The sequence below is a fragment of the Pelodiscus sinensis genome, chromosome 9 (assembly GCF_049634645.1).
Source record: "Pelodiscus sinensis isolate JC-2024 chromosome 9, ASM4963464v1, whole genome shotgun sequence".
In the NCBI taxonomy this organism is placed as follows: Eukaryota; Metazoa; Chordata; order Testudines; family Trionychidae; genus Pelodiscus; species Pelodiscus sinensis.
This window is the reverse complement of record NC_134719.1, coordinates 9,498,286-9,524,338: the sequence shown is the minus strand read 5'-3', so window position 1 is coordinate 9,524,338 and position 26,053 is coordinate 9,498,286. Positions and strand designations below refer to the sequence as shown.

Below are 26,053 nucleotides of genomic sequence, written 5' to 3'. Positions count from 1 at the left end.
TTTAATTTATATTAAAACTGCCTAGACTTGAATATATTCTTACTGTTTTTGTTTTATAAGTAGCTAATTTTTTTCTTAATAAAAATATAGTGGTAATTAAGACTTTTTTGTTAATTTTAGGGATAATTATCTTTTATGCTTTTTAAAGTACACTATGTATATTAATTAATGTATGGTGGGAAATAGAGAAAATTATGTTAATTATGAAAGACAATTTATTGTACTCCCTTTTTTAAAAAACTGGTTTCTGAATTTTATATATTGTCAAACTAGAACTAAAATTTTTATCCAGTTATAGTCCAGGAACAATTGAACTTGTTTTGTTCATTTGAGCCCACCACAAAAACAAGAAGTCAACTCCACTCTTGAAAGGATGAATGAAAAATGATGACTTCCACAATTTTATCTTGTTGGTTAGCATATACAAGTCTCTTCCACAGGTCCTCAATACTTCTGATCATTCAGATGTTCTGTATATAAGTGGAAAACAGTCTCTACCAAACTATGACTTTTCCTGAGAATCTGTACATTCTTTGATTTAATCATGGCCAGGATAAAGGGAACTAACATTGTTTTAGCAGCATGTCCTAATTTGGAAGGAGGGACTACTCCCAGTTTTGTGGCTAGCTGGAATTTACCCAATGACTACAGAACAAACTTCAGAAAATACTTATTTTCTACATAAAATATATAAAAATATTTGATAAATAATTGTGTGTGATTAAATGGCTTTTGTTGTAATATCACTATAATTATTATTTGGTTTAGAATGCATCTAATGTGTATTTCAACTGGTCAAAACCCATTGTAGATATAGATACACAGTTGTTTAAGTAGATACTATACCAGCTTGCAAACTAATATTTTGTGGGTAAATTTTACTAATAAAATAATGCCCAGGCACTTGCTAATCTAATTATTTGGCATAGGTGCCCTGGTAAATACACGGAGAACATTTTTGGCAATACTCAGGTAGAACAGTGCTACTTGATAACCGTCTAATCTTTATTTTTAAAAGTATAGAATAACACCATGACACTATCTGTGGTTTTACAGGATAAAGAAAGTCACAAATTACAGCAAAAATATGTAGAGAACAATATTTTCTTTGTTGTGAGAGTGTGAAAACTGTGTTCTTTGAGTCTCTTTTGGAAGGTGCTGTCAACATATGACCAGTACCAGTTACTGTTTTACAGTCCATTCCTAGTACCAGTTACTGTTCTACACCTGGACCTATTGCCAATTAGTGTTTTACACTGTTGTGTCTGTGAGCGGGGGCCTGCCTCTTGCTCATAGCTTAGCTTTGCTTCATATTAGCCAAGTTTTGTCCATCGTTAGCTAGCCTCAGGTCTCAAACCAGGCCTGTGCTCGATGTGCTTTTGTTTCAGGCCCTCATCTTACTACATCCCCTAGCACAGGCCCAAGTAATTTCACCTAGGCTGTAAGACTTGTCACTATCTTCATCCCCGGTACTGATGTATGTGGAAAGACCCTTTCCAACCAGGGGAGAGACTGTTAAGACCCTGGGTAAGAAGGCCTGGGAGAAGGAGGAGAAATGTTGGGTTGTGTGGACTTTGTTTTGAGAATTTGAATTTTACTAACAAACCCAGTCCCCAAAGAGAGCCATTTTTGACCAAGACAAAGCCTGACAGGAAGTTCATTAGAATAGTCCAAGAAGAGAGATAAAGGTATACATTGCCTAAGCCATGAGAGGGTGTACTGAAGATAGTCAGCCCAGTGACAACACCTTTCTCTGTTTTCCAGAATGTTCACTGAGGATGTATGGCTCCTGTCTCACTAGATTTGCTTTTAAAACCAGTGATGTTAATATTGACATAAAATTTCCCTCCAAGGTATGTAGTATCTTGTCTTAACTAAAAAAAGTCGGTAACTTGCACTTTATATCTGTTCCATTGTCTTTATCTTCCACTAAGGCTAATTGTTGTAATGGCAAAAGTAGCACATAGTTTGAATGTTGTTTGGTATTTTGATATAATGTAAATCAAATTGACAAAAGTTTTCATTTTGCATTGTTTCAGGGAAATTACATCTGTGTGGTAGCTGTAATTTCAGTTTTTTTAAAATGAACATGGCCAACAGGGGTACAGCTACACAGCAGCTTTATTTCGGAATAACTAACGTTATTTTGAAATAACAAAATGTGCGTCTACACAGCGAGCAACTTCTGTAACCCTCATTTCACGAGGCGTAAGAGAAGTCGAAGGAAGAGTGTTCTTTCTTCAACTTCTTGTTGTGTAGACCGTGCCAAAAGCCGAATTAAGCTATTTCAACTTTAGCTTCACAATTGACGTAGCTGAAGTTGTGTAGCTTAATTTGACTTTGCTGTGCTGAATAGACGTGTCCTAGGAGGCTAAGTTTATTGGTGCATCTTTTTAATATGTGATGTGACCATCTTTAATGTAATAAAAATGTAATGGAAGAAAAAGGCCACATTATTAAAACCACAAAAAACAACTCCTCCGAAAAAACATACTCAAAAATCTTACTAAGCTGTGTTCTATTGGGCTGACTGTGTCACTCCAGTGAAGTTCATGACATCTGTGTTGATACTTTGGGGTGCATCTCTCTGAGTATTGCATTCTGAGGTGTTGCAATAATTAGGATAAGTTGGAGCTACTTTGGGATACCCTTTAAAGCAAATGTAGACTTAGTACACTGTATCTATTCTTGGTTGATACTCTGGTCACATGAAAACAAAATTTTAATTCATTTTTGGTAACATATTTTCAGTTTGCTTTTAAAATATTTTTTTATAAGTATATTAGGCTTCTGAAAAAAGATTTTTTCCATGTTTAAAAATGTGCTCCTTGAACAAAATTTATTAAATAAATCAAACTTTATGCTATGTATTTATTTGACAAGCTCAAAAGCCAACACTTATAGCCAAACACAGTCATGAGAGGATTCAGATTTCAATGTCAGTACTTAAGTACTCAAGTTATTTTTAATGGGTAGCTGAAGCATATGGGTGTATTAGAAGAGTTCAGAGAATATAACTTGAAATAGAAAGATATCTGAATTATTTTTTAGCACTCACTTTCAGGTAGTACATGAATAGAGTCCTGTAAATCCGTGGATATCTGCTTTATGTCTGTAGGTATCCACAGACGTAGATATCTGTGGCTCATTTTTACAGACATAGATGTGGATGTGGATACAAAATTTTGTATCCTGCCGGACTCCATGGATGAATATGTTTAACATTTTTCATATATATCAGTAAATGATTACAATGAATTATTGTAGAAAAATTGACGATAAACCTGTTGTATTTAACTTGTACAATTTACATGTGTTAATCTAATTATAAAATTCAGTAATTCAGGGTCTGAATAAAATAACCTGTCTTATTTTTGCTTGGTCCTCATTTTTAGATGAGTCACCCAGATGTTCTGATACAGGTGCTTGACATTTTAAAAAACAGTGGTGAGTTAACTTCTTCATCTGTAATTAATACTTGCTTGCTTACCTGCTTTTTGGGCTAATGTTGCTGGGAAAATTACAACATAAAGCATACCAAATATTTTAATTATAAAAAGGATAGAAATTATGGTTTTACTGTGCTCTTTCTTACTTAATGCTAGTGAATGGTGCTAGATTGACATTGACTGCTTCTTGGAGCAGCTACTTCTGGAAACAAGGGGAGAGGCAATTCTTAGTTTAATTCTATGTGGTGCACAGGATCTGATTCAAGAGCTGAATATAGGTGAACTGATCAGTAAAAGTGATTACTGTAATTAAATTTTAACATCCTGGTGGAGAGAAAATACCAAGGAAGATCACAATGATAACATTTAACTTCAAGAAAAAAGAAAAAGTCACAAGGGTGAAATGCTTGCAAGCCACACAGAAACTTTTTAAATGCCATAATAGAGACTCAAATTAAATGTATACCCCAAATAAAATAAGAGGACTAAAAAATGCCACCATGGCTATATAACACAGTAAAAGAGGCAGTTAATGATGAAGTATGGTTTAAAAATTGGAAGTTAAGTCACACTGAGGAAAATAGGAAGGAGCATAAACTCAAGCAAGTCAAGTATTAAAGTATAATTAGGCAGGCCAAAAATAAATTGAGTAACTACTAACAAAAGACACAAAAAGTAACAGCAAAAAAATTAAGTACATCAGAAGTGGCAAGCCTGCCAAACAGTCATCGGAGCCACTGGATGATGAAAGTGTTAAAGACAAGGCCATTGTGGGGGAAACTTAAATTAATTATTTGCATTAGTCTTCACGGCAGAGAATCTGAGGGAAATTCCCACTTTTGAGGCATTATTTTTAGGTGACAAATCTGAATAACTGTCCTGGATTGGGATGTCAGTAGAAAAGGTTTTGGAACAAATTGATAAGTTAAACAGTAATAAGTTACCAGTAGTGTTCCCTGTAAGCTGAGCAATTGTGCAGATGCTCAGGAGAGATTCACATGCTGTCCAGCTGATTAGCAGAGTGCCTACAACAAGGTTTTATGTTTCTAGTGGTGGTGCACATTCACACATGCTTTGGTGCACATACAAATATTCCACACATGTATGGAAAATATTAGAGGGAACATTTGTCATCAGGACCAGATTGTATTCATCCAAGAGTTCTGAAGGAATTTGGATATGAAATTGCAGAGCTACTTTCTGGTATACAACCTGTTACTTAAATCAGCTTCTGTATCAGATGACTGGAGGACAGACAATGTAATACATTTTTTAAAAGATTCCAGAGTGATCCTGGCAATTACAGACTGATAAGTATCACTTCAGTACCAGGCAAATTGGTTGAAATATAGTAAAGAACACAATAATCAAACACATAAATGAACGTGATTTGTTGGAGAAGAGTCAGTTCAGCTTTTTTAAAGGGAAATCATGCTTCACCAATCTATTAGAATTCTTTGACAAGGTCAACATATGTTGGTCAAGGGTAATCCAGTGGATGTAGTGTACTTGTACTTTCAGGAAGCCTTTGACAAGGTCCCATACCAAAGGCTCTGAAGCAAAGTAAGTAGCCATGGGATAAGATGGAAGATCCTTTCCTGGATCAGTAACTGGTTAAAAGATAGAAAACAAAGATAGGAGTTTATAGTTAATTTTCAGAATTGAGAGAGGCAAATAGATCACTCAGGGATCTGTACTAGGATCTGTGGTGTTCAGCATATTCACAAACGATCTGTAAAAATGGGTAAACAGAGAAGTGGCAGAGTTTGGAGATGATACAATATTACTCAAGATAGTTAAGTTTAAAGCAGACCACAAAGTGTTAAAAAGAGATCTCAGATGATCTTGAGATCATTATAGTAGCCATGGTCCGTTTGATATGTCCATAAGGTCAAGGAGACAATGTCACATTGAGACAAATGGTCTCATGTCTCCAGGCAACTGGGCAGTGTACTGTGCAAAGTATAGGCTGTTGTAGAGGACTTGGCCTTTGAGGGATTGGAGCTCTTCAGCCAGAGGGTGGACTACGGTCTTCACTACCTCAGTGACTTAAAGGTCACAATGCGGTCCCAGGGAATCTACAGACTTGCTCTCTATAGAAGACTATGCAAACCCTGTCCCCAGCAAAGAGAGGACTGCTTCTTTCATCTGGAATACCAACACAGAGAGAAGCCCAGATGTTTCAGGGGCTCCCATCTTGTGCTTCCTCGGTAAGCCTCTCAAAGGCAGCAGTTTTAACAGGAGCACTGAATCATACTTGTCTATGATGGGGACCAATCTAGAGCTGCCTCCTGCTTTGAGGAACCACCTTGCTACTTTCCCAAGGCCTATATGGTCATCACAGCTTACAGTGGGCATTAATTGTTGTTGCTCACAGCTACTCTATATATTTCAGCTGTCTTCCCCATATGTTTGCAGGTATCCTTCCCAAAAGAGCCTGTTATATACAGAAGTGGCCTCATTGCTTTGTCTAGGAGGCATTCAAGAGATACTAAACCCAATGTTTCCTTATCCCAAAGTAAAAGGTGGTTTTCGTCCTATCTTCTACCTGCGGAGACTTAATGTGTATATACCCCACCTTGGATTCAGGATGTAAATTATTGTCTATATTGCTTAAAACTGAAGGGTATTTCTTGATGTGCAGGTTATATATTTCCACATAGCTGTCCATCTCATAGGCAATGCTTAAGATTTATGGTGGGGTCCACTCTACTGCCATTTGGACTCCATGGAACCAAGAGTCTTAATAAAGTGCCTGGTGATAGTAGTGGCACATGTCAGCAGGAAAGGTATTCATATCTACTCTTACCTGGGCAACTGGCTGAAGCAGTGCAGATCCCAGAAGGAGATGGCAGCAAGCCTGGAATGGACATTGTGTTTCTTTGTTGGCCCTCCAAGTAAACTACAAAAAATAATTTTACTATATTGAAGGTGATAGAGTACAAAAGAGTCATAATTGACTCCAGGTCACCAAGAGTATATCTCCATAAAGATAGGTTTCAGTGCAGTCACTATTGGTTGGGATAGAATCATACCTGTCTAGGATGGGTGAAACATGTCTGGGGTTGCTAAACCAGATGTCATTGTGCACTTTGCCATACTTCATCCCTGGCTCAGATTGGTCTTTTCCCTGGCAAAACACCAAATATATGAGAAGATCATGGTATCATCACAGAACTCAGATGGTGGAAGGAACCCACAGATGTGTACAGTAGGTTCCCTGCCCTTTGAGGACAATAATCACAGATGTGTCAGGAATGGGCTTGGAGAGTCCACCTGGATCAATTTAAAGAGGCATGTGATTTGGTCTCTAGAAAACATGGTACTTCACATTAACTTCCTGGAGCTCAGACCCATAACACTAACCTCATTGCCTTCCTATCTGTTTTCCAAAACCCCAGAGTGCAAATTGTGATGGACCACATGTCAGCAATGCACTATAAACAAGCTAGGTGGTGTATGCTTGTTCCTCTTAGGTCTAGAAACTATGAAGCTCTGGACATAGTGCCAGCACCATAGAGTTCTTCACCTCCTAGGAATCAGCAACCTGGCAATCAGTTTGTTACCGCAAACGAATGTACACTGAGGAAGTCCATCATAGAGCCAATATTATTGCATTGGGGGAGCCATCAATGTCAATGCAAAGAGCCAGAACTATTGTTCCAGAGGGTTTGTGAACCTAGGGTAGTTATTGGGTAGTAAGTCCTTCTGCATGGATCTCATAGCATTTCCCCTGCTCCCCAAACTTCTAAAATCAAGAGACAAATCCATAATTATTCTAATATTTTGCATTAGCAAGTGTTGACTGATAGAACTAATACACATGGCCATTCAGCCTACCCCAAAGCCATCTCACAGCACCACAGCCAGATATACCACCAAAACCCAAAGTCACCACAACTGACGCAGTGGCTAGCTGAGTACCATAGACAGAGATTGCTCCCTACAGGTCTAGGAAATCCTGATAGAGAGCAGGAAAACATAAACCAAATGGAAATGGTTCTCAATATGGGCAGCTCACGAGGTTCTGGACCTGATCCAGGCTTCAATACCAAAGACCCTCAAGTACTTCTCACATTAAAACAGCTTGGCCTTTTGAAGTCATGCTTTTCCCCCCTTTTCTCTACCTGATGGTATCAAAGATACACTGAGACATATGAGGCCCATCCCAATAGACATTATGAGCCTATGTTGCCAGTTTGAAGACTGTTCAATTTCTGGAATTTGTAGGGCAGCTATGTGGAGATCAGTCTACACATTTCCAAGACACTGTACTTAGGTAGAAGTTCCAATTTTCACATGCTTGTTCTGTAATTATTTAAGTAAGATTTCTCTAATCCATTTCCAAGCAAACGGGTAATCACTTGTTTGTTCCCAAGAATGGAATCCATGTGGGCCATCACTCAAAGAAGAAAGAATGATTGCTTACTTATGTTACCGTAACTGTGGTTCTTAAAGAGGCATTCTCCATTTGGATTCATGCTCTAGCCTCCTTTACTGCTACTGTAGGGTACATCTACACAGTAGCAGGTAGCTTGAGATAAGCTACACAATTTGAGCTATGCAAATTATGTAGCTTATTTCCAGATAGCCTATTTTGAATAGCACTAATTTCGAAATAGAGAGCTATTCCAATGAGTCCCTTAATCCTCGTGCAATGAGGTTTATGGGACATCGGAATAACAAGCCCATTATTTCCAATGTATTTTGAAATAACGGGCTTGCTGTTAAGATATGCAGAATGCTATTTCGGGATAACAAATGTTATCCCGAAAAAGCGCTGCAGTGTAGACATACCCATAGAGTCCTAGTCCTCTGGGTTCTGTTTCAGCAAAGGAACTGAGGGATATGTAGGCTTCCTTAGCCCTTTCTGCCATTGGTAGTGGGAGGTGGGGAAGGGAAGGGAGGATATTGAAGGGGCAGATGCATCCCCAGTGGACATTGCTAGGCAAAAAATAATCTGATGCATGAGTTGCATGTGCGCCAAGAATGTAGTCCTTGTGAACAATGCATTTCAAAGAACTATCATTACTGTAAGCTAAATAACCTTTCCTTATTAAATGTGAGAATCCAAAGTGATCAGAAAGCATTTCGAGAGATGGCACCTGCAGTTTAATTGTATTTAATTTGAATCTAGAAGCTAAAAGAAACTATTAGGGAGAACTATAAAAGACTTTTATAGGTTATATTTTTGTCTTTTCTTCCTGTTTAGCTATCTACTCAGATGTGGAGTCAGATTTCCATGCCAAAGTTCCTGTTGTCTTTTGCAAAGATGTTAAAAGGTTTGTTTAGAAGGATTCCTTATCAATATATCAACATTTATTCTACTTATTCATATCGCATGGCAGCTGGTATATTGCGCTCACAGCAATAAATGTCAATGTAATAATCATGCAAATAGTGAAAAAGGTAGTCCAGAAAGAGAAGATGACTTCATCCTTTCACTTGGGCTAGGTATGATTCACTGAGTATACCAGGTGGGAGACTCTGGTAATGTTCCTTTTGGATGGAGTTAAATAAGGAAAAGAGAGAGTCATTCTCAGGGGATACTTAAAACTTATACTAACCATTTAATCTAAGGATCTTTTAAGCATTAAATAAATTTATCCTCACAAACCATGAGGTGCTGAAAAGGCAACATGAGCAGACAACTTCCTCAACTACTGAAGTGCAGCCACCTTTTGAATGAAATGTAGCTGCTCTTTAATGGTGTACAATACCACTATATGGGTATGTCTACACACCAAAGTTATTTTGAAATAACAGCCCTTATTTAGAAATAACTTTACTAGCGTCTACACAGCCAAACCGCTATTTCGAAATTAAATCGAAATAGCGGAGCACTTATTTCAAATTTGGTAAACCTCATTCCATGAGAAATAACACCAAATTCTAAATAGCTATTTTGAAATAAGTGGTGTGTAGACACTTATTTCGAAATAGCGGGCCTCCAGGGTGCCCTGGTGGCCACTCCAGCCTCAACCAAGAACACTCCTCTCCCCGAAGACCTTTAAGGGGTAGACTCTGGCCACAGTGCCTGTGCCAGCTCCAAGCCTGCCAGCCCAGAGCCAGCAGTCATTGCCCCTGACCCAGTGGCCCCAAGACATGATCCAGCAAGCCACTGGCAGCCAGCCTTCCAACGCTCCCCAGGTGCAGTCTGCCAGCTCCCAGGAGCCTGCCAGGGCCTGGAGAAGGCAGGCGCCTTCCTGGTCCAGGGCAGAGATCATGGACCTTATTCAGGTTTGGGGGGGATGCCCCCAGTGTCCATGATCTCTGCACTACATGGAGGAACGTGGCCGTCTATGGCAGGATAGCTGCTAGCCTGGCCACCAAAGGCCACATGCGAACGCGGGAGCAGGTTTGCATGAAAACCGGTGAGACCCGCAACCCTGAGCTTCCCCTCCCCCTTCTTCTCCTTGCTTCCCCCTTCCAGCTCCGTCCTCCCAGGTTTCTTCCTACCCTCTCCCAACTTCTTTCCTCCCCTCTCCCACCTCCTTTCCCTAGTCTCACCAGAGTTTCATTCCCCCTCCCCCAGGTTTGTTAAATAAAGAGAGTTTGTGTTCATGAAAATACGTGTATTTTATTTGACATCAGGAAGAGAGGTTGGGGGGGGGGATAAGTCGAAGGACGTGAGGGAGGAATGAGGCACAAGCCCCCAGTGGGGTAGAGCAGGGAGGCTCTTAGTGCTCCTCAGGGTGGAAGCTCTCCCACAGGGTCTTCTGGATACTGACAGCACCCTGATGGACCTCCCAGATGGCAGCCTGCAGCAAGTGCAGCCAGGCTTGCAGCAACGCGTCCACAAGAAGCACCAAAGTGCCCAGGGGCAGCTCTGGCTCCATGTTGCAGAGTGCTGTGGTGTCCCGAGTGAGGGCAACCAGAGCACACAGAGACAAAATGTTTTTCTGTCCCTCATCAAAGTAGGCAAGCAAGCATGAAAACCTGAGAACCGGCTGTCCAGGAGGGGTCCCTTTAAGCACAGGCCTCAGATAGCCTCAGGCAGCAGCCACACAAAGTAACTCCTGACCTGATGCCCAGCAAAACACTATTTCGAAATGCATTTTGTGTGTAGACGTGTTATTTCGAATTAATTATTTTGAAATAACGCTGTAGTGTAGACATCCCCTCTGGCAGTTAGTATAGTAAGTATTAGAAACTAGGAGAGTTTCTAGCTACTCTTTTGGGGCAGGAATTATTGTATGGATGTGGCTAGCACATTGTAGATACTACCAAAATGTAAATATTAATAATTATGGGAAGTAGAGTGCAGTATCTTAAGAGAAGATTTAGCTTGTAGATCCCTGCTCTTAATTAAAAAATAAACACACAGCATAGATCTTAAATGAGTGGACTGGCTCTGGTTTTTGTATTTAATCTGAAAGAGTCAAGGCCCTTTTACCTTTTTGTTAAAAAAAAGTATTATCTGAGAGAGAAGATAAACCAAGATAATACAAAAAGAAACCCAAAAATGCACTTTGAAGATGATAATCAAGGCCCCAGTTTACCACATCTGCTATATATTTGAGAGAGTTTTTCTGTAAGTGTGTCTGTCCATCTATCTATCTGTCTATTCAGGAACTCCTCCTAAATGGTAAAATCTAGGCGCACCAAATTTGGTATACAGCTCCCTCTAACTAAAAGCAAGGTGTAAGGGTTTCGTTGTGCCAGTAAAATAAAACGGAAAGGTAGGGCTCTACTATATGATGACCTTATGGGTGCAGCAGATAATATAGGCTGGAAAGCAGTGACAGTTATGCTGTGTAAATAACCAGAGGGGGCAGCAAAGGGCTGGAGATGGGGACCAGGACAGCTGTAACCCAGTTAGGGTAGGGGTGGAGAAAGGGACAGCTATTTACTGATATTTGAGAGAGAAAGGACAGGGGTAGTCTTCTCTCCCTGGAGCAGCTGGCATACTGTATCCCTCATCCCCTGCCCCATCCCAGAGCAATGATTCAAATGAAGCATGTACATTTTGATTTTACTTTCCAAAAAAACAAAAATTGATTGAGTTAAGGACCCGAACAATGCCGGGTCAATCTTCTAGTATTTTATATTTGAAGTACTAGCTTTTTCAGGTTTAATTTGGTTTGCCACTTCTCCACCTCCTACAGATTCACTTTCTCCTCAAGGGCAATGAATACTAACCAACCTCAGTGAAATGTCTACTTTGTACCCGATGTTAGGTAATGACAAGTGAATGATGGGGAGAGCTATAGGAGGAGGAGGAGATTAATGTCTTATTTCCATTTTGCATGTGTGGAAACACACATAGGAAGTTTAGGTTGGTTACATAATGCCACACAGTTAATCAGTGGTGGAGCTGAACATAAAAAAAAATCAATAATTTTCGTTGTTATATGTGGAAGTGATTTTTATGAATTCCATATCAACTCCTGCAGTAACGAGAATTTAACTCAATTTGGTAAGTATCATGTTGCTTGCTAAAATGGTCACTTTTATTCATGAGAAATATTCTGGTATTTGTTTTCAATATGCTGGGATAGCAATCTTTCAGACTTTGCTTACTTGGAGTTAAAATTATAAACTTAAATGATTTCTTATTTCTCTCTTAATGACAGTGGTTTAACTTGTAAAGTGAGTGCTAGAAATGATGTGGCCTGTCTTACAACTGACTTGCTTGCTGCACTTGGCAAACTGGAACCTGTCCTTACTCCTTTGGTGTTGGCTTTCCGCTACTGGGCTAGAGTAAGTTGTTAAAAACAAAGACTGTTTAAACATGTCTTTTCCCCTTTGAGGATTGGACATAAAGTATAATACAGCAGTGAATGTGTTATGTGAATATACTTTTTTTGACATAGACACCAACAACATGTAATTTATAATGCAGCAATATCAAAGTTTTATATTAATATTTTATGTTTTTGCTAAATCAGAATGTACTATTGTCTAGTGTAGCATGTTTCTTGTAAACTATCCCCAAATTCTTCAGCATTTATATCTCTCAGTTACAGAAAGAAATGTTAGGATAGGGAGAGAGGCATGGAGAGAGATGATAAGGTTGAAAAAATATTTTCTTCTGAGACATAAGGCAGAGCTTTACTTGAGGCTGAGCTGGAGAGCTAACAGGAGAAGCTACAAAGAAGGAGGCACTCTTTCCTCAACAGGGACAAGGTTATGTTGAAGGAAAAGAGGGAGTAGAGACGTGCAAGGTGGATTGAAGGAATACAGAGAAAGGGTCCACAAAATAGACTACAGTAACCATAGAGATGATCGTTCTGAACTGGATTCTGAAATACAAGCAGTAACACACCTAGTTGTATGTAATCAGTCATGTATTTGAGAAAGTTTGCCTGTCTGTCTGTCTGTTCGATAACTTCTTTTCAACAGTAAGAGCTAGGACCATCAGATTTGGTAAACATCTTCCTCTTATCATAACTTAAAATGAGGTAAGTGTTTGGTTATGCCAGGAAAATGGGATGTGCCTGGAATGGGATTGCTTCTCAGGCCACATCTATCTTTGTGGGAAGATCGAAGCTATGGTGGTCGATCTTCAAGCATTCGATTTAGCGAGTCTAGTAAAGACTTGTTAAATCGAATGCTGAGGGTGCTCCTGTCGACTGCAGTACTCCTTGCTATCACAAAGAATACAGGAAGTTGATGGGAGCATTTCTCCTATCTACCTCCTGTTGTAGGAATGGCACCAAAGTTTGGCTTCAGGTACATTGACTCCAGCTAGATTATTTACATAGCTGGATTTGCATCCCTTAAGCAGACCTTCCCCTGTAATATAGACCTGGCCTCATAAAACCAGGCAGGTGAAAGGGGTTGGCTAATCTCCCTCCTGCTCTCTCCTCCCCTGTTGTTTGGGACTGCCCTAGCCCTGAGCCCCCCACCCTCCAGACACCCTTTGCCCAATTCATGCGGGAACATTTCTGGCTGTTCCCCTTCATCAGGACAAAGGGGAAGTGCACAGTTTGCTTCATTCCTAACTCTGCCTGGAGAACGCAAAGAGCAGATGAACCTGGACCTGCCCCAGCCCTAGGACCTGCACCCCTTCCTTGGCTGTGCTCGCTGGAGCTGCAGTAGCCATGGAGAAGCACTTCTAACCTGTCCCCAAGCTTCTGTGAGAGAGAGGCTGGGATTGTCCTCTCTTCCTGGGGCAGCCTGCTTACTGAGCCCTTCATCCATAATCCCACCCTTGTAACATTACATAATGGAATGCACTTTTAAATAAAGGCAAGTCATTTAAAGTCAAGTATCGCTTAGTAATGACCTCAGATCTCAATTATAAAAGGATTTGGCATCTGAAAGTATACTTAAGAGGGCTGTACTCATTTGTATTCTTATACATCTGTCCCCTGTGATCCCCAACCAGAGTGAGGAATGCAGCAAACTGTGCTCTTTCCCCTCACTCCCTAATGAAGTGGAACAGCCAGAAATATTCCTGCATGAATCCAAAGGACGGGGGGGAGTTCAGGCTCCCACCCTCTCTAAAAAGTGCCTTCTGGGTGCGAGGCTCTGGCAGTCTTTGATGGGGAAGGGGATGGTTGGCTTTCACCTGCCAGGTGATTGTCTCTTTTTTTCTGCATGGATTTATGAGAAACAGTGCCATTCCAGGCACATCCCATTTTCCTGGCATAACCAAACCCTTACTTTGCTTTAAGTTATGGTGAGAGGAAGCAGTATACTGAATTTGGTGGTCCTAGTTCTTACTGTTTAGGAGGAGTTCTTGAACAAAAAGACAGATGAATGGACAGGCAGACAGACAAACTCTCTAAAATATATAGTAGATTATTAATTATTGATATTTTTATGAAGAGGGTTTCATGAATCAGTGCTGTACAATACATAAGACCATAACATTACAAACTAGAAAAAAGAACTGTTTGAAGTCTGACTTGAAAAATAGTGAAAAACCTCTTTAGCTCACATGAAAAAATGTTCTATCAGCATATAGTGCTAGGTATGAGGAAACCCTCTGTACCTGGCAATTGCACAATAGCAGATTCTCTGACCAAATCCATAAATCCTTGGGAGAAGCATAAAATTTTGATAGAATCAGTCCATGCAGGAGTAGCAGCAGCGAAGTTGAAGAACTTTACAAATTATTAGAGTTTATATTTTATCCTCTGGTCAGTGTGTGTCTACTGTAACTGTCTGAATAATACTGTAACATTGGAGTTGCATGGTGTGGAAAAAAGTAGGTAAAGTGTTATGTTCTAAATGGATTTCAAGGAGTTGTAGAACAGAAAACTTCTATGTAAAAATTTACCATTTCCTTGGATTTTGAGATGAAAGACTTTCTAGTCAGTTTTTAGCATATGCTCCATATTCCTTTTGAACTTTTCCAAAGACTCATTTATATAATATATAATGAAAATGCTAAAATCTTATCAGAAAACTATAGCTGTCTTATCTTTTTTTTAGTTGTGTCATATTGACTGCCAGGCAGAAGGTGGGATTCCCTCATACTCTTTTGCCTTAATGGTGATATTTTTTCTTCAACAAAGAAAACCATCCATTTTACCATCTTATTTAGGCACTTGGGTAAGTTTTTTGGCAATATAATAATCCTACTCTTGCAGTATTTTTAAGGGGCAATGGCTACACTGGTATTTTATAGATCATAAGAAGTATTCTAAATAAATACTTACCACATTTTTCTCTGGGTGGTTTACTTGTGTATGTTACTTCTGAGGAAATGAAAGTCTCTTCTTATACACCTGCACAACTGTGCAATATTGTTCTTTGGCTCACGGGGAAGGAATAACTCTCACACTGAAATGTGATTACCCCTTTCTTCCCATGCATAGCTACCAATAGTAGTGTTGAGGAAATTATCTTTTTGTGTGTGTGCGTGCGTGTCCCTTTTGCCATTTCTATGTTTTGACCCAACGATGGTATGCAACCTACAATTTTGTTCTCAGAAATCCTTTAACTGTATTTAGATTGAAGGCTTTGATTCAAAGAGGGCAGATGACTACATACTGAAAAGTATAGAAGAGAAGTTTGTGAGATGGGAATACAAACCACCAAATAATGGAGTGGGGAAAAACTCAAGTGGTGTAGAAGGCAAAGCTAAAGCTGAACAGCAAAAAGGTGGTAAAAAGCCAGCAAGCTCAGAAGCGGACAACCAAAATAATGCAAAGGAGAAAAATGGCAAAGTGAGTTATTGTTTTATCTGAATGGAGACCATACCTGCTGTCTTACCCCTCTGCTGTCTGATCATTACACTTTCTGTTTAAAAAAGCCCTAGAAAAATACTGGAATTTTCATTTCTTACTGCAGCTTTAAACATTCATATTTGTTTCAGTCTCCCTTAGCATTTGAAAAACCACACCAAATATCCCTCGGGCAACTCTGGTTAGAACTGTTGAAGTTTTACACACTGGAATTTGCTTTGGAAGAATATGTCATCAGCATACGGGTACAAGAATTCTTAACCAGAGAGAACAAAAACTGGCCTAAAAGGCGAATAGCCATTGAAGGTGGGGTAATATACTTTCTACCAGGTCTACAGGCGTGATACGCTCTTCTTTGGAATTTCCTTACCTAACATTTATTTTTAGTTCTTGGACAAGAAATTGGAATAGATTTAAATGAAGACAATAGTACAGTGTAGATGGCAAATGTGCAAAAGTTATCCAGGCTGCTTGAGGAACCAGCTTAGTGGAGTATAATCTCCCATGGGCTATATTTTGACACTGGGAAGCTGATGGGTAGCATAGTAGGATGATGTGTATGCCCTTGTAAATATATTAAAAACTGAATATTTTGCCAAAGGTAGAACATTTGAAAGCCATGGGATGGAGTAAATTTGATAGTGATATCTAATGTGGTATGTGATGATGGGAGAGAGAATAATTCTTTGCCTAAGTTTTATTCATTTGGAAAACAATCTTTTATTTTATTATTTATTTTTTTAAAATAATTGCACAGTATTTGTTAAAGATCAGAAAATAATGTATCAGAGCTTTGGATTGTCAGTGGTGACAGAAAAGTGAGGAGGCAAGAAAAGGTTAGGGAATAATATAAGATCACAGTTTTTATAAAATACGGAGGTGGTGAGATATCCAGTAGGAGATGTAGGAGAGATGGCTAGACATGAGAGTCTGAACAAAAGAGGTGGAGGTTGAAAGTAGATAATAGATTTGATAGCCATCAACTTAGAGATGGTTGTGCTTGAGTTCTCGTAAAGCACATAGAGGGAAATGGAGTGGACCAAGTACAGATTTTTAAAGGTTGCCAACAGATAAGAAAAGAATAAGGAGTCAGAAAAGGGAGGGATTATATCCTCATAACAATGTTTTCATCTAATTTCCATTTGCTGAATTTTTAGTACAGGAGTTGATGTAAGAGGAAGAAGCAACCCAACTTGATCCTTAAGATCGGAGATGGAATAGTCAGTAACTGCAGTTATGAAGGTCCTCTTTTGACTTGTAACTTCCAGACCAAATTTGTGGTTTATAAGGAGAGACAAAATATGAAACTCTATGAGTTTGTTTTATAGAGTTTCCTGATTTTGACATAGTTTGTAATAAATTATTTTTCAAATTACATCAGCGAAAAAATATTAGAGGAGGAGAAAACATTGGGTAGGGTTACTAAAAGATTGATTGTAATGTCTGAATATTTACTTTGCTTTCAAGTTTGAGAATTAGCCATAATATAGGATTTTTTTAACAAAGCAGAAATGGTACATAATTTTTATTATTCAGGCGTTTACAGTAAATATGTGGTGATTATACACAAAAGTCTATAGATTCTATTGGAATCGAGATCCTTAAATGGTACTTAAAAACAATATATGTCTGAGCTATTTATTTATTTAAGATGAAATGAAAAATAGTTGTATAGCATAGTAAATATAGTTCTGGATAATATTATAAGGTTCTGTAATTTGAAATACAAAATACTAATAACTTACAAAATTGAAATACATTATTGTGCAAGTATTACTTGATTTACACTAGTGCATTACTACTTGAATTGTCTTTTTCTAGATCCTTTTGCACTAAAGAGGAATGTTGCACGAAGCCTAAATAGCCAGATGGTGTTTGAGTACATCCTGGAGCGGTTCAGGACAGCATATAAATATTTTGCATGTCCACAAACTAAGGATGGGATTAAATCCAAACCAGATACCAGAAAAAAAGAAAAGGGAAAAATTAGCATCAAGAAATCTGCAAAATCTGGTGAACCTGTAGCCAACTGTTGCCTTCCACAGGGAGAAAATGTTTTAGAGAAACAGAACGCAGGAAATGGATGTAGTATACAGGAATGTGAACTTGAATTTAATGAAATGGAATCTACATCGAGGAAATGTATTTCCAAGAACACAGACAGTTTGTTGGTAAATAAGACAGATGCTTTGGACTCCAATTATGATGAAGACAGAGGGGAAACAGTATCTCTTATTTCTAAAGAATGCTGTGAATTAAAGCAAAAATCACTCAAAGAAAAAGATGATCTAGAGCCTTCAGAAATTTGTCTAACCGAAGACAACCTAAGCCACCATTGTAACTGCAGTGACCATCGGTTCCATGACCCAAATTCTATTAATGCATTTGCTAATTTTGAAAGTGGACAGAGTTCAGTAATGGAGTGTTTACAGAAGGAGAAGTGCACTAGCACATCAGCTACCTCGCACAACTGCAAAACAATGGTAGATGTTTGCAACTTTAAAGATGAAGATAACCTCTCCAGAGAAGAAATGCATTATGTATTTGATAAGTTTATTTTGACTTCTGGAAAGGTAAGAGATATAAATAAAGGAGTTATTTTACTCCTACACCAATAAAATAAGCACTTAGCAGCAAAATATCTCCTTTCACAACCTTTTGGCACTGTATTCCTGCTTCCAAACTGTTAGACTATCATGTGGAAGAACTGTTTAGTTATTGTACCATTTTCTGTCCTGTATTATTACTCTCCCTGATTCAAATACTTGCTCTTTCAGCACAGGTGAATGTATTTTTATCGGGTTGAATGAAATTGACATGTCAGGGTATCACCGTGGTTTTAGAGGAGTTACAGTACAGTTTTACCAGCATTCCTACCCTGTTGCCAATGGTACAAAGAGATGTATACTTAATAGGCATGTTACTATATGCTTGTCTCTGTAGCATGCTGTGGCAGTGCAGGGCAGGGCTGGAGCAGCCTCCACAGCGAGCTGAGGCCAGAACAGCCCCCACCAACTGCATCACAGTGATACTGGAGCTGGAGCAGCCCCCACTGCCCGCAACCAGAATTGTTTAACAGGTTAACTATTCTGGGTGACTTTTACATCCCTAATACCTAAGTAATATAATACGATGATCCTCACACAGTCACACTAGGAAGTATAGGCTATTTTCTAAGTTTCATTACTTTTCAATAGTTGGGTAGTGCAGCGCAGTTGCTCGCCATAAAAGAAAATGAATGAGTTGGATAGCCTGTCTTTTTAGTTTTGTTCTGTTGTAAGAAGGCAAATTATTATGCTGAATAATATCCTTATGGATAACCGTATTATAATCATTTTCCAGTTTTCAAAAGTTATACAAACATGACCTAATTTAATCCTAGCTAAATGCAACAAAATTACTTATGAATGTATAGTTCCCACCCTGGCTATCGCTGTTACCAAGGATTGGAAGGTTGGCTTTCCTCATATTCTCCTTCTTTAGGGAAAAACAAACAAAGTTTCATGTGGAAAAACTCCAAACTTTCGTTTAAAAAAAGTAAATCAGACAAAAGACTTGCCAGTGTGGTGATACATATGCAGGCACCCTCCTGAGGATTAGTTGTTTTAGAGCAAATTAACATCACCCAGTTTCCCCCAGCCAAAAGAGATCAGAGCCAAAAAGGCCTTGTCAGAAAATGATGAGTGACTCTAAACTTATTACCTCTCCTTTGTTTTTGCTGCCATTGAGGGAATTAAATGGGAGTTCAGGGTGTGTGGTGTTTTAATTCTGGCAACCTTTATAGGAGTTAGGGATGTAAAATTCCAGTTAATCGGATAATCAGTTAAACGTTCGGTAAACATAACATTTAACTGGTTAACCAACCAAGCAGGATCTCATCGCTCCAAGCCCCCAGCCTGTGGGAATCCCTTTCCCAGCCCCATAGAGGTGCATGGTGGAGAGTGGAGCAGGGGTGGAAAGAGGCAGGTGTGGAGTAGGGGCTGGGCTTGGAGGAAGGGTACGGAAACACTCCCATGGGCTGCAGGGACTTGTGCTGGCACTGATACATGAGCTGGATCATGGAACTCCTCGGGCCATAGATGGTCCATGGGCCATGAATTTCAGACCCCTGCTTAGTTATTTGCCTAAAGAAGGGTTGATTCTCATTGGCAGGTAACATCGATTTACAACAAAATACAGCAGTGGTCCCCAACGCGGTGCCCGTGGGCGCCATGGCGCCCGCCGGGGCATTTATGTGCACCCTCCAAAACATCTGGGCTGGTCCCGCCTGCGGCGCGCAGCACATGCATGGTGCTGGCCCTGGGCTCAGGGCGCAAGGGTGGCCCCTGCCCCGGGCGCGCGGCACATGCGCGGTGCTGGCCCTGGGCTCAGGGCGCATGGGCAGCCCCGCCCGCGGACGCCCAGCACGTGAACGGCCCTGCCCCTCGGCGCCCAGCAGCCATGAAAGGTTGGGGACCACTGAAATATAGTCTTTACATCATGTTTGGTGTTTCTTTTTGCTAATCAGGAGGATGCACTATGTCTATACATGTTTAAAGTATTATATAGCTCAGTGGTTTGAGCAGTGATCTGCTAAACCCAGGGTTAGTTCAATCCTTGAGGGGGCCATTTAGGGATCTGGGGCAAATCTGTCAAGGATGGTACTTGGTCCTGCCTTGAGGGCAGGGGACTGTTAAGGTCCCTTCCAGTTCTATGAGATAGGTGTATCTCCATATATTATATTACGTTATATCTTAACATACATGTATTCTGATATTAATTTTTGCATTTTTTAATGTTAGAAATTGGTGAATAGTGCATTTCTTATTTACTAGATGACTTTTTACTTGTGATTTGTGTTAAGTTCTGTTTGTCTGGAAATGCTAATAAATTAAAAATGTGCAAAACCAGCAATTTAATTTTTTATTAGTTAAATAAAAATACCTTAAATGTGCTAGATACATGAATAAAGTTTATCAAAACATCTTTTACATTTAATACTATCTGATTATTAAGCAATGGAAATATTTTCTTTTGTTGAACTATTGTTTCTAGTCTCACCATGCCTTTCAATATTTTAGAATTAGTGAATCTGATACCTAGTTTTAATTCATGATTTGGAAGAGGAAAACAAGCTTTCCAGCTTTCTGACTCCCATTGCATTCTTCACTGGGAATGAACCATTTATTGAACTGAACTAATTGAATAAACTGAAAAGAGCAAAATATTCTCTCTGCACCTGTAGAAGAGGCTATTACTGTCAAAAACTAGTGTAGTGTTTCTAACACTTATACCAGCTGCTTAGCCAATAACTTTCATGAGTTCATTGATTTGACTTTTATTAAAATTCGGTAGGAAATGTATTGCTTAATATTATTTCTTCTTGGAGCGCTTGCTGATGTCCTTTCCTTTCTCTGTGTGTGAATACCCATTTGCACAGTCACTGGTGACTTTTGCCTTACTGGTTTCCATAGGATTGACTGTGGCACCCTATGGAGTACTACACTTATGCTGCAGCATATCAAGCACTGCCATCCCTAAGCCTTTTCATTTCTTTTTTACTGCCAATGGCGATGAGTTGGAGTGCTTCTCTCCCTCTCTTTGCAAGTGGTTAGCTGTTTTCTTGTCTCATTAGGTGCCATTCAGCCTTGGAACTGCGTACATAGTTTTAATTGTTCTTGATAGTCATAGTCACGGTTAGTTAGACTCCCCAGTAGGACTTTATCCCAGGCAGAGCATTCCCTGGCCCCTTGGGTTCAAGCCATGCAAGGAGTGTAACAGGCCTATGCCTGTTTGTGATCCCTGTTCAGCTGTTTCAAGAGCTTGGGCAAATTTCATGTCAGTAAGTGCAGTATGTATAAAATCTTTCAACTGTGAACTTAGAAGGTCTGAAATATGAGACCCTTTTCCCACATCTGAGTCCTTGCACCAAGAATCTCTGAACAACTTGGCATTTATGCTTAGTGCACTCCTGGCACTAGGCTCTGCTCAGCACCAGTCAACATCACTGGTGTCTAAGAAGAAGGTGTGGAAGCATTGCTCCCTGGCATCAGATAAAGAACCCCAAGATCGGACAAGTGATCTAATTTGGCCTGCACAGCCACTGCAGAGCAGCTGGTGCGCTCCTCTCCTTTTGAGGCACTAAACCCCTTGAAAAGTTCCATCTCCGACTCAGGGAGTGGCATAGGACCCAATCCACTGCTGACACAGGCACCAGCCCAGGCTTCTCCAGTACAGAAAGAGCAGAGGCCTCCCCAGGAGGGCAAGCCAGCTGCCAAGACTCCTGCAGGATAGCAGCACACCAGTGATCCTCTGAGTCAAGACAGTGCTCCTCACCCCAGCAATGCAAACCACTGGAGCCATAGCCAGGTCCTTTAGGGCTCACCACTGGTCGCCGGCACCACGATTGTGGTCACCGCCACCCAGGCATGGCTCACCTAGAGACCGACATTGGTCTCTTTATTGCCAGCACTGCTCACCCTTCTATATATAGGTCAGCTCCCTAATGAAGATTCCCATTGCCTGCCATGTAGGAATGATTGGCATCCAGGCTCTCGTCTCCCAGGTGCTACTACCATATCTCCCTGTTCTGACATCACTCATCCTGCTTTGATCACTAGTCTCCAACAACAACTGTTAGCAGGCACACCCAGGTATCAAGGGCTCCTTTGTGGCTGCCACAAGGGAACTCCTCCAGAGGGGCTGGATTATCCCCTCACTCAGGTCTCACTGGTGCAATTTGGGTCCCGATACCACATCAGTTGTGATGGCATGAAGGCTAGTGGCCAACCTAGAGACCTTATAGGAGCTAATGGGGAATACCAGTTGTGGCAGTGCCCTCCTTGCAAACGATCAGCAGCCGCCACTGCAGAGCAATAGCAGGTGGCACCAGCAGCTCCGGGCACACCAGTGGCACTAGGCTCAATGTGTGCAGATTGTTCTGGGGCTGGGATAGAGGAAGTGGTACCAATCTCTGAACCTCCCTCCCCAGTGATGGACAAAGCCCCAAAACCTCTTCCCTTAACCCCTTCATCCTTGTCCTCAGACAAATCAGTCACAGGTTGTTCAAGAACCAGCCTTCCAGACGACTTTAAGGAGCATCAGGTTCTGTTCCAAAGAGTGGTAGAAAATCTGGGCTTAGAAATGGAAGAAATGGCTGAGCAGATGGACTTGTGTTTAATGTCCTCTCGGCTTCCACCCCTGCTCATGTCGATCTGCTGGTCCACAAAGGGGTCTTAAAGATCACCAAGGCTCTATGGCAGATCTTCTCATCCATTCCTTCCACTTCCGAGAAGTCAGAGAAAAAATACTTTGTCCCAGCTAAGGGGTTCAAGAATCTGTATGCTGACCCTTCGCTGGGTTCCTTGTTTGTCTCTTCGGCCAACGAAAAGGACAAGCAACTCTATTCCTTCTCTACTTCCAAAAAGAGAGGCAAAAAGTCAGGATCTCTTTGGAAGAAAGATTTGCCTGCCAGCCTGCAATTTCAGGTGGCAAAGCATCAGGCTTTCTTGGGCAGGTACAATTTCAACTTGTGTAATGGTGAGGCCTTAGTAGTTCTGCCCACAGCTCACTGCCCACTGCAGGCAGGGGGGAGGGACGACGACGGACTGCTCCAGCCCTGTGAGTCCTGCCATAGGTGGGGGGGCGGAAGGGTGTGCTCCAGCCTGGTCAATGCAGCCCCTGTCCACACTGGGGAGAGGGGAGGTCTGCTGTCCCAGAGCCATGGCAATGTGGTGTACCGAAATCCCGCAGCGAGGATCTTTACAGACTGGTTTCTGCATAGCTATGTTAGGATGAATGACAAAATGTTCCATTGGTGTCCGGCAGGCTCTGCTGGGCATCAAGAAACCTTCCACTAGAGCTACGTATGTGGCAATGTGGAAACAGTTTATATGTTGAGGCTCAGATCATCATCATCTGAGTGGAAGAAGCCATGCTGCAAAACATCCTGGACTGTTTGCTGCACCTTAAGCTCCATGGCCTCTCGCTGCCTTTGGTCATGGTGCATCTGGTCTCCATTTTTGTTGTTCCATTTCAAGGCAGATGAGTTTTTTCCACCCTGTGATGGCGCATGTCTTGGGACCAGTTCCTCCTTGGGACCTGAATCTTGTGCTCTCGAGATTCATGGGTTCCACCTTCAAGCCCCGGCTTCCTGCTTCTCTCCTGGAAGGTCTCCTTCTTAGTTGCTATTACTTCAGCTTGTAGGGTGTCCGAGATCAGGGTGTTCACATTGGGGCCACCTTAGATGATCTTCTATAAGGACAAGTTCCAGCTGCATCTTCATCCGCCCTTTCTACCCAAGCTTATCTCCTAGTGCCATACTGGTCAAGATATATGCTTGTCAATCCTTTGTTCAGAGCCTCATGTGAAAAATAAGGAATGCAGATTGTGTACACTGGGCATCAGATGGACCTTGGTCTTCTACACAGATAGAATGGAGCCATTCTACATAGTGTAGCCAGTTGTTTGTTGCTGTTGCAGATAGGATGAAAGGTTGCCTGGAGTTTGCACGGAGACTGTTGTGCATTACAGCCTGTACCTGCTACTATTATGAGCTGCAGGTGCCCTTGCTGACAAACATGACAGTTTACTTGACTGGGATGCAGGTGTCCTCAGCAACCTTCCTTGCTTAGGTGCTGATCCAAGAAATTTGTCAGTCTGCAACTCGGTTGTCTGTCCACACATTTGCTTTCCACTGAATGCTGACCCCACAAGCTTGAGATGACGTTAGATGTCTGATAAAGGTAGCAAGGGGTGGGGAAGCAACTACTCGAGTCACTATTTGACTACCTGATAAACCTATGCTTTTCAGGGAGTTGACTAGATGCTTACATCCCTACTTTGTGTAGGATCAGTTCTGTTTGCCAGCATAGTCAGTCACAGAGTTCCTGCTGTTATTTGTATGGGCCTTTCACATAGTAATTGGAAAGAACAAAATATTGTAAAAAGCAATGTGATTGTAAACCACAAAAGCTGCCAGGGTATTTCAGGGACAAGTGTACTATCTGAAACCATTTTCAACTTTTTTTTAAAACCCTAACCCTTAGAAAGCTAATCAACTGTTTTTCTGTTTATTAACATAAAATTTTGAACCTATAGCTTGATCTTGTAGTCCTTATATAGGTAAAGCTCCCATTGATGTCAATGTGTCTTGGCTTGTAACATTACATTTTTGTCACTTTTAACAGATCAGCCAGCAGGTCACAATCTTGGAGATTTATTGTGCAAACACTTGCCCACAAGTACAGTTTTGAAGTAAAAAAGCTATTTTCCTTCTTCCTCATGCATAGCTCTTGATTTCAGTAGGAGAGTGGTTCCCGCCTCTTCTGCACTTTCCTTTTCCTTTATCTTCTGGCAGAATTCCTGAGCTCTGTATTGCATTGCAAGGGCTGGAGATGATTTGTCAAGAGGTGTACTCCTTTATTATTCTGTAGATAAATGCTGTTACTGGTTACTAAAGTCCTATGGAAATATTCATTGATAGAAATATTTTAAAATTTTGTCTTTTATTTCTTCCAATAGCCTCCAACTATAGTATGCAGCATCTGCAAACGGGATGGCCATTCCAAAAATGACTGCCCAGAGGATTTTAAGAAAATTGATCTAAAACCACTGCCACCAATGACTAACAGATTTAGGGAAATACTTGATATAGTATGTAAGAGATGCTATGGTAAGTACATACTTACTGTAGGAATATTATAGGACTTTTCACTTCACAGTAATTTCTACTAATTAAAGCCATAGATCCAAATTCTTTTTCCTTTAAAATGGGTGCTTACTTCATTGACTTAAGTGGGAGGAAGTTACAGAAACAGAATTTGGCACATATTATTTTGTCATATAGTTTGAAGTCAATAGTTATGCTGGAAAGAATTTGGCCCATAATGAGTTTAAAGCTCTTGCTTAATCTTTAGTTATTATTGTTTTTTGGAGAAAACAGGCAGCCAATGTGCATAGAGATTTGGTGTGGGTAAGCAGTGCAGCCTCAGGCTTGGTCTGTTCTACCAGCTTATGTTGGTATAAGTACTTTGCTCAGGGGTCTGGAAAATCCACAGAACTAGTGTCCTGCCCTTCATGGTGGGGAGCGGCTGCTTTGCAGGGGTGGGGAGTCCGGAGGGGGCAAATGATGTGTGGTCTGTCTGGTTGGGAGAGCTGACAACCCTACGCAGGAGCAGGTCAGGTCAGGAGGCTCACCTGCAGCGTAAGGGCTTACCTTGGGGAATCAGAGTAACTACGCTGACGAGAGAGCTTTACTCATCTGTGTAGGTAGCATCTTCACTAAGCACAACTGCAGCACTATTAGGGTATGTCTAGACTACATGTCTCCATCGACGGAACCATATAGATTTGTTTACTAGACAAAGGGAAATGAAGCGGCGATTTAAATAATCGCCGCTTCATTTAAATTAAAATGGCTGCCGCACTGTGCTGATCAGCTGTTTGGCAGCACAGCGCAGTAGTCTGGACGCTTCATGGTCGACA

General features: G+C 40.7%; 1 protein-coding gene across 7 annotated transcripts in view; it reads left to right on the top strand.

The window, feature by feature from the left end:
* TUT4 (terminal uridylyl transferase 4) overlaps nt 1–26,053 on the top strand; it is an 84,807-nt gene that overhangs the window by 24,751 nt on the left and 34,003 nt on the right. For all 7 annotated transcript variants that reach the window (XM_075935978.1, XM_075935980.1, XM_075935979.1 and 4 more), the window contains 9 exons: nt 1,765–1,853; nt 3,396–3,447; nt 8,662–8,731; nt 12,026–12,152; nt 14,835–14,954; nt 15,356–15,571; nt 15,721–15,895; nt 17,411–18,162; nt 25,091–25,241. In XM_075935978.1, the coding sequence (XP_075792093.1) occupies nt 1,765–1,853; nt 3,396–3,447; nt 8,662–8,731; nt 12,026–12,152; nt 14,835–14,954; nt 15,356–15,571; nt 15,721–15,895; nt 17,411–18,162; nt 25,091–25,241 (1,752 nt within the window). The remainder of the gene's footprint in view (nt 1–1,764; nt 1,854–3,395; nt 3,448–8,661; nt 8,732–12,025; nt 12,153–14,834; nt 14,955–15,355; nt 15,572–15,720; nt 15,896–17,410; nt 18,163–25,090; nt 25,242–26,053) is intronic.